The sequence below is a fragment of the Colobus angolensis genome, unplaced genomic scaffold (assembly GCF_000951035.1).
Source record: "Colobus angolensis palliatus isolate OR3802 unplaced genomic scaffold, Cang.pa_1.0 Scaffold11, whole genome shotgun sequence".
NCBI lineage: Eukaryota > Metazoa > Chordata > Mammalia > Primates > Cercopithecidae > Colobus > Colobus angolensis.
The window spans coordinates 1016556-1025932 of record NW_012112030.1 but is presented as its reverse complement, the minus strand read 5'-3'; the positions used below and the strand labels follow the sequence as shown (position 1 = coordinate 1025932).

At 45.8% G+C, this 9377-nt stretch overlaps 1 protein-coding gene across 1 annotated transcript in view; it reads left to right on the top strand.

The window, feature by feature from the left end:
• ANO2 (anoctamin 2, calcium activated chloride channel) overlaps positions 1-9377 on the top strand; it is a 372967-nt gene that overhangs the window by 314807 nt on the left and 48783 nt on the right. The window contains exons 17-19 of the mRNA XM_011955293.1: positions 4803-4914; positions 7127-7184; positions 7328-7428. Of these exons, the coding sequence (XP_011810683.1) occupies positions 4803-4914; positions 7127-7184; positions 7328-7428 (271 nt within the window). The remainder of the gene's footprint in view (positions 1-4802; positions 4915-7126; positions 7185-7327; positions 7429-9377) is intronic.

Below are 9377 nucleotides of genomic sequence, written 5' to 3'. Positions count from 1 at the left end.
GAATTCCAATTCAACTCCTGTAGAATTCCAGTACAACTCCTGTAGAATTCCAGCACAACTCCTGTAGAATTCTGATTTAACCCCTATAGAATTCCAATTCAACCCCTGTAGAATTACGCTGCTGTCTCCAGAGTCTCTAGCGGCCAATGCTCTTTGCAAAGTAGCACCAAAGGATTGCTTAGCTTTCCCACTCTCATGTCCCTTCCCAGGGCCGTGGGTCCTGAGGTCTCACACCTGCCTGCCTCTTTAATAGGTCTCTGATCAGGCTCGGACCACGACGGGTGCTGTGGGTCCCCTGGCTCTGCTGCCATTCTCCACTGATACTGTTTTACTACTGTGTCTAACAGCTTAGAAATTTCCTCTCTGAATTACTGCAGGTCTTTCTTAGAACTCCAAAATGTTGTTTAACTTGCTCAGTTTTGGAGGATGTGTTGTTTGGATGATGTTGGAATCAGTTCCCAGTGATTTATACTAGACGGTATTAGAGTGTCACACTCAAACACTGTTTCTCTCAAACACACTTCTCCTCACCTACAACTGATCACTGGCTCAACAGGCATATAGGCCTTGGACTTCGGCTCTAGCCACCGCCAGTGACCTCTGGGCCTGCTCAGAAACACTGTTCATACTTTCTGAGGGCTTGAGTTGGGGCACGTCTTTCTCTTCATTTAGGAAAGTTACAAGACAAACAACCTGTCTGTCCCAGTTTCCCTCACCAGCTGCAGTAGTCAGTTTCAGCACATCTAAATGTGGGAGCATATTCAGGAGACATGTTGTAAACCTCCAACATTTAGTTCTTGCTCCTATTGTAGTTAAGCCAGGCGTTTGGAGGACAGCCTTCCATATGGTGATTCAGGAATCTGGGCTTCGTCTTTCCGGTGGTACTATTGACATTTTCCCTAGGAGATGAGGGAAGAGAGAGAGAGAGAGCAGAGGACCTCACAGGAAACGCGGAGGCCCAGGCTTGGAAACAGCATATGCCACCTCCACTCATGTCTCTCTGGCTACAGCTCCTTCATATTACCCCCATCTAGCTGTGTATCTAGGAGGAGGGAATGCATGTGATGAGCCCCTGGCCAATCTCTGCCTCCCCATCTCACCCAGGAGGCTGGGGAGGCCTCACACAAGTAAGACTCTTGGGGGTCTGCTCTTGTTCTCCAGGGTTATTCTTCCTGCGATAACCCTTGCTATAGATGAATTTTTAATATTAAAATCTGTATGTGTCTACCTATGTTTTTGTTAAATCTTTTACAACATTTTTACCAAATACAGTATTTCCTAAACAATGCATTACGCAGTTGAAGATGCTCAGCAAAGTAATCCTATTCACTACAGTTCTCAGTCCCATTGAGTTTTCTCTGGCAGCTTAGCCCCCACACGAAGAACCCTACATTGGTGGTCTTCAAGCCTTGGACACGTGAGAGGCTCTTCAAGACTCAGGGGAGGCCCAGGTGCTTCAGTCTTCCTCTAAAGGGCCATCTTTACACATGCAGTTGTGCAGTGTGAGAGGGTTGTTGGTAATGCACCAGCAAGAGCAGTCATCGCTGCCAGCGGCGTCATCTCTTAATACTCAAGACAGTGTTGTAGGATTGGCAGTGAATGAAGGGCTCACTGTGCTGTGTGGGAAACTGGAACATGGCAATGTAGCCTTTCCCTAAGACTCTTTCTGCCGTGAGACAGGAGATGATACTCTGCTACTGACAGGTCAATCTGGGAGAGACTTGGCAGTGAGCAAAAGCCTCTCCAGAGACCTTGCTCAGTGAAGCTCCTTGAAGGAAGGCGGGAGCCTTTATTCATTTTGGCCTGGCACCTGACACACAGCTGGTGCTTGATGAATATGACCTGCAAAGGACAAATATTTCTTAGGCACATCAGGTTGGACTGGGAGTGGAAGGTGGGGAGGTGAAAGAGAGTGTGTGATGAAAACAACAATGGGTCAAACATTCTGACTGCAAAAAGTGGTGTTGTTAAAAACCATTTTTTTGAGGCAGGCAGATCTGGGTTCACATCTTACCTCTGTCACCTGCTGTGTGATCTCGAGCAAGGCTGTAACCTCTCTGGGCCTCAATTCCCTTTATCTACAGAAGTGACACGTAATACCTACCTCACCCAGGGAGGTGAGGGTTAAGTGAGGTAATGACAGTGCACACCTATGTATGGTGCCTTCTGCCATACACAGAGGATGGGAGCAGATGCGTTTTTGCAGCACCCACCTCCCGCCGGCCCGCCCTGGAGGTGGCCTTCAGGTGGTTCCTCTGCACCAATGGCTTCCTGCCACTCTCTGTCTATGAGCGTTCTCTGATTGTGGGAGCAGGTTCACCCGTGCATAGGACAGGCTGGAAGAGCCAGGGAGTTAGCCCCAAAGGTGACCTTCAGCCAGGGAGGGGCTCCTGTTTGATCTCCCGTTTCAGTGTGCAAATTTGGAGGTGTGCTTTATGGTTTCTTAGGAAGTCTCCAGTGGGGCTGAACCCCAGCTGATGCAGCATTACCCTGTTCATGAGCACATTTATCTTAGGTTTCCACTCTCCTCGTTCTCACCATCCCACTCGTTCACAAAGCTTTCTGGGAGCCCCTCTCAAATAATCTACTTCCTCCTAAATCCTTGCCTTAGGAAGACTCCAAACACATGGACTGGAGGAGTCAATGATAATGACTGTTGTCAGTTTTCAAAGGGCATAGGTGTGGGTAGTTAACACAGGGACATATAAAGCATAACAGAAGAAAACAAGAATACTAACTACCCGCTGAAGGCATCTAGTAATGCCTCTGGAAAGAAAGCATGGCACTGTGTGATTTGGAGAGTGTGGTATGGTGTAATCTTGAGGTTGTGATGCAGTGTTATGTGGAGAGTGCGGTATAATGTAATCTGGAGAGGGTGGTACACAGTGATCTGGAGAGTTTGGTATGGTGTGAATTGGAGTGTGTGGTACATTGTGATCTTGAGGGTGTGGTACAGTGTGATCTGGAAAGTGCCGTGTGGTGTAATCTGGAGAAGATGGTACACTGTGATCTTGAGGGTGTAGTACGGTGTGATCTTGAGGGTGTGGTACAGCATAATCTGGAGAAGGTGGTACACCGTGATCTGGAGAGTGTGGCACTGTGTGAATTGGAGAGTGTGGTACTGTGTGGTCTGGAGGATGTTGTACTGTGTAATCTGGAGAGTGTTGTACGGTCTGATCTGGAGAGTTTGGTATGGAGTGAATTGGAGACTGTGGTGCTGTGTGGTCTGGAGGATGTGGTACTGTGTGATCTGGAGAGTTTGGTATGATGTGAATTGGAGAGAGTGGTACTGTGTGGTCTGGAGGATGTGGTACTGTGTGATCTGGAGAGTTTGATATGGTGTGAATTGGAGACTGTGGTACTGTGTGGTCTGGAGGATACGGTAGTATGTGATCTGGCAAGTGTTGTACGGTCTGATCTGGAGAGTGTGGTAGTAACTCACCTGGATATTAAAGGATATAAAGGATTTTTGCATAAGGAGGTGGGTGAGGGAAGGGTATTCCATGGAAGAAACATGGTTTTGTGTCCATTCCTTCAGCGATGCTTACAAAAGCTATATGTGAATTTGTGGAGCAGGCAAGTTAGGGGGCCCATACAGTCATCTCATCTGGACACGGAATTCCTCAGGTGGCATGGCCCTGTCGTCACATATCTGTGCTCAGCACACTTTCAGGCTGTGCTTCTTGGTCCACATGATGTAGTATTAGTGCTTTTCTTCTACCTCTGAAGACTGTGGCCCTGTGCTATAAGCCTAATATTTGTGTTCCCCAAAATTCTTATGTTGAAATTCTTATCAGTACCGCGCGCTAACCGATTGCGCCACTGGAGCCACCTTACATTGAAATTCTAACCGCCAAGGTGATGGTATTAGGAGGTATGGTGTTTGGGAGGTGATAAGGTCATGAGGGCAGAGCACACATATGGGAACGAGTCCTATGTAAGAGGCCTGAGAGAGATGCCTTTCCCCTTGACCATGAGAGGACAGTGAGAAGGTGCTGTCTATGAGCAAAAGGCAGGTCCTCACCAGACACCAAATCTACCTTGATCTCAGACTTCCAAACCTCCAGAATTTGAGAAGTAAATGCCAGGTTTTCATGAGCACTCAGTTTATGGTAGTTTGTTATAGCAACCCAAATGGACTAAGAACACCCTGTTATCTCTTGTCCTTGCCATGCCATTTGTCATGGTCTGTGGAGTCCCTCCTAAGTGTCCTGAACAGTTGTCCACTGGAGCTTCCCGTGTCTCTAGTCTTCTGAAGGTACCTATGAGGTTTCTGCTCAGTGTCTCTGAGTCCTTCTGGGAATGCCAGCTGACTCCTCTGCTTGGACCTGATAGAACACCCTGGACCCATGACCTACGAGTCTCAGATCTTAGGCTCAAGCTGTTTATTTCACTCATCTTGTCTATTACAAGCCTTCATCATTTGAGTGAATGACCGGGAAATGTCTTAGGTTACCTAGAGCACGTGCAGATGAATGCTTTCCTGCGTTCATCCAAATTAGTGCTAAAATTCATTCAGCATTTTTTCTGCTAAGAATGAAAGAGAGAAAGAGGAATCAAGAGGAATCAAGACGGTGAAAGACGGTGATCCTATATTTTTTACCCTTCTGTAACCTCGTATTACCTGGCAGACCACCTGGGCCCCCTTCAGATGACTTCAGTTCTGACGTGCCGGAGAGATGGGTCTCGTGGTTTTTGCTGTGAAGGTGTCAGCTGAGAGATAGTAGCTCGTGTCTAGGTCAAAACTCTGGAGAGGTGAGAAATCTCACCCCAGTCTCATCAGCCTCGCTCTTTTCTTACAGAGGTTCCGAAAACAGAACAGACTTTTGAAGAGCGCCTGATCCTCAAAGCTTTCTTGCTCAAGTTTGTCAATGCCTACTCCCCCATCTTCTATGTGGCCTTTTTCAAGGGGAGGTGAGTATAATGGTGTCATGCGTAGAAAGGCAATTTGTCACTAAGACTGGGTTCTCTACTGTCAGGACAATAGGGTCAGCTTGTCCCCATTGCCCACTCATCCTCACCCCACTTCCACTTGCCTTCCCGTGGAGAAGGAATGCTAGCTAGCATGCAATCATTTTGAATTAGCATCTTGAGATTCTGATGACCCTGGCACTTTACAGGGATTTGACTGTAGGCCCTGAAGAGAGAGTTTTGAAAAAATTTGTGTCTCCCAACTTTGAGGATGAGGCAGCAGGGTATTTCACATCTAGCTAGTGACTCCTGGATCTTGTCATGCAATTCTGATGCCAGCTACCTGGAGTTAAGACAGATTTCACAGGTTAAGGACACAGGCCCTCACAGGACTTCCCTCACTTCACACACCAGTGGCAAGCTCTGGGGTTCTCAGGCCACTGGCAGTTGTGACCCACTGGCTGTAATTCCAGATTTCTCATTACTCCATCAGATTCAATAATTCACTAGAATGACTCACAGAACTCAGAAATGTGCTATACTTACAACTGAAGTTTTATAGTAGTTGAGGGATGTAAATCCAAATCAGCAAATGGGAGAGACATAAAGAACTAGGTTTAGGAGGTTCTTAATCATGAAGCTTCCATGTCCTTGGGATGTGTTACCCTCCTGGCACATTGGAGTGGCATGATTGATAGAATCATTTGCCATGTGAGTGAACTCAATCTCCAATGCCCTTCCCTTGCCCTGAGATTGGGCTAATATCACATGACTCAAAGCCTCAGCCAACATGATTGATCCTTCTGGCATGGCTTGCCCCCATCCTGAGCAATCTCATTAGCATAAATTTAGATATAGTCCTAGGGGTCTACCAGGAATAACAAAGATGCTCCTATCACGGGAAATTCCAAGGATTTAGATGTTCCTGCAGGAACCAGGGACAAAGGCCAGTGAAATTCTTCATTATACAATCAGTCTGGATATAAAATCACTTTGATAAATATTTTTTTATGATCAAGCCAGTTGGCTACCTACAAGGAAATTTCCCAATAGATGTCAACCAACAACACATCAGGAAAGCTTCCCTAGAACTAGAAGCGCATTAAGCAGGCACTGATAGCACAAGCTGTCATCATCCACACTTAATAATTTCTTACAGAGGTGTTTGTCATCCAAACCACAGCCCCCTTCTCAGGACCTCTCCCCTTGGCTGACATGAAATTATAGAAGCAGAGAGACTGTCCATATTAAGAAGTATACACTTCCTTGGTGCTTTCAATGTAGAGTTAGTGGCAATAGCAAATTACATGCATATGACATTCTAGGCAAGCAAAAAGGATCCTGACCCTTAGATGAACGATGGTATACTAGAAGAGATAGTCTTAACAACAGCACACTGTACTCTCCAGTAAGTGATTGTATCCAGTAAGTGATATCATAAGAGGTGTAAAGAAAGTGTTGGAGGAACAGTTATGAACGGAGACAACAAGAAGGCTTCAGCAAAGGAAAGGCTCACACTCAGCCTTAAATGGATGAGTAGGATTTCGACAGGTGAACACGGGGACAATACTGCAGTAGGTAGGATTATTCAGATGGTCTGTCTGGTTTCATGGTGGGCTTGTACCATTTTGCTTCCCCGACCTGCACCGTTTCATTATCCCCCAATAAAATAGACTCTACTTAGAAGAGGAACGAGACAAGCTTCTTTTATTCCTTTGAATATTTTCAGCAAGAAGTCAAGAATTTTTCTTTTCTGACCCCAGGAATCTCTATTTGCAACTTTAGTCCATCTCACCCTCCCTTTCCTGGGAATGAGAAACTCTTACTAAGGAGTTGCAATCAGAGCTGTGTTCTTGACACTAGTTAGGGAAGAAGGTGTGACGACAGTGCACTTAGAGATAATCCAAACTGCATGGTGTTTAGGCACACACACACACACACACACACACACACACACACCAGGCCCAGCTTCATCCTCTGCCCAGCTTATCCCTCTCGTCTGACATTTGACTGGGTTAAGAAGTGAACCCCAGGTGTTATAGGGGGTTACTTGTTGATAACGGTGTGCACTCCTATCCCTGAGTGATCTAGCACTCGCCCTGACCAGTGCTTTCGAAGAGGACAGTGGTGGTGGTATTCCCCTCAGAAGACATGTCCTTGAGCCACCCTGCATGCTTTCTCTTCCCCTAACTCTCCCCACACTGTTTGATTTCAGGTTTGTGGGCAGGCCTGGAAGCTACGTCTATGTATTCGATGGTTACCGCATGGAAGAGGCAAGTACAACCACTGGTGTTTCATGCCTGGCACCCCAACCCAGCCCCATTCTCATCTCCAGCACAGCATGGCTTCATTTGCGCCCCGGCTTCTCAGAGCTGCCCTTGTTCTAACCAGTCCTTTCCTTGTCTTCTCCCTGCAGTGTGCTCCAGGGGGCTGTCTCATGGAGCTCTGCATTCAGCTCAGCATCATCATGTTGGGGAAGCAGTTGATCCAGAACAACATCTTTGAGATTGGAGTCCCGTACGTAATGAACGCCTCTAACCTCTCTCCTTGCTGCCAAGGGCTAGCCCAGAAGTGCCAGGCTTTCACCAGGTTATCTATGGCCTTGCCTCTTCTTAGACAGCTTGGTGATTTAATTCTCTGTCAATTTGCCGATAACTTTCCCCATGGGGCAAACCTTGCTTGCCATTCTGATTTGAGATGTTGGAGGCTCAGAAAGATTTACCCTTTGCTTAAGTACACATAACTAGTAAGTAGCAGAGCCAGGAGTCAGATCTCTTGGCTCCCAGAGTGCATAATATTTTAATGCTATTTGTCTTCTCAGTGAGTGAGTAAAAAAGACTTTCGGTATGGTGGATAAATGAATGTGAACGATTGAAATGTAATGGAATCATTTAGGACAATCTCTAAGAAGAAAATGTGGAATACATAATCTTAGGAGGGGAGGGTGGAATAGTTGGTGAAATGCAGAATGAGTTATTATCATTATCATGTGGATTCTCCCTATGCTCCCCAGGGTTTTATGAAAATGTCATAGAACTTCCTTCAATCAGGTTTTGCATTGAGATAGTCACAAAAATAAACACAGACTCACTTTGTACTGGACCTGAAAGAAGGAAGGATGGAGCAAGCTAAAATATGCTTACAGGTCAAAGAAAAATGTAACCCCCTCTGCCTTTCCTTCCTGTTGCCTTGTGGTTTGGAAGAAGAGTCTGTTTCAGGGGATGCTTTTAGGCAGTCCAGCATCAGAGAGCTAGGGAATGACAGAGATGCCCAGGGGTAACTGAGTCTGGGTCAGGTCTGCTTAGGAGGATAGATGGACAGCTTGTTCCAGGCCCAGTGTTCTTTGTAAACCACTTTAAAGATGACCATTCTGGGATGGATGTAATCGTCAGACAGTACCCATAAGATTCTGTGACACACTTTCATCTGCTTAGAGATACATTAATTGTTTGGGAAGTCATCCAATAATGAACCTTTTAAAATCCCTTTCTTTCCAAATATATTTCTTCCTGTTTGCCCAGGGTTCTTAGCTGCAGCTATTGGAATTCAGTGTGGCTACTTTAAGCAACAAAGACATTTGTTTCAGAATAAAGTGACTGACAGAGAATGTTGTATTCTTTAAAGGCCAGAGAGTAGGCGCTGAGCTACATAACCAGGAATAACACTGTTTACACTGCAGGGGTACTTGCAGGGGATACCACTGTCTCTAGCTCATGGCTCATACTGCTAAGACAGTAAAAGAAAAACGTAGATGAAACGGCCCTTGTCTTCTCAGAGCTTAACTTTTTAGTCTGGGAGACAAAATAGACTGCATATAACTGCATATTCTGTGTGTGAATTCAGAATTCAGAATAAGTAAAGGTCAGATGTTTGGGAGCAGTCAAAGAAGCCTTCAAAAGCAGAGAGGTTTCTGGCCAGGTGCGGTAGCTCACCCCTGTAATCCCAGCGCTTTGGGAGGCCGAGGTGGGCGGATCATGAGGTCAGGAGTTTAAGACCAGCCTGACCAATATGGTGAAATTCCATCCATTTTGTAAAAATACAAAAATTAGCCAGGTGTGGTTGTGTGTGCCTGTAGTCCCAGCTACTCAGGAGGCTGAGGCAGGAGAATTGCTTGAACCCAGGAGGCAGAGGTTGCAGTGAGCCAAGATCATGCCACTGCACTCCAGTATAGCAACAGAGCAAGACTCTGTCTTTAATAAATAAATAAATAAATAAATGAAGGAAGAGCCAAGAGGTTTCTTCCAGGGTGTGTCTTCCAGGTTTCTTCCAGACTGCCACCATCATATGTTACAAGATGGACTGCCATCCTTTTCTTTAAAGAAATAATTTCCCTTTGATGTGTGTGTGTGTGTGTGTATGGGCAACTCTGATAGGCTTGGCCAGCTGGGCCCTGAACATGATAGGTTGGGCCTTTTCCATGTTATATCTATAAATATATTTAAATATATATTTACATAAATATATTT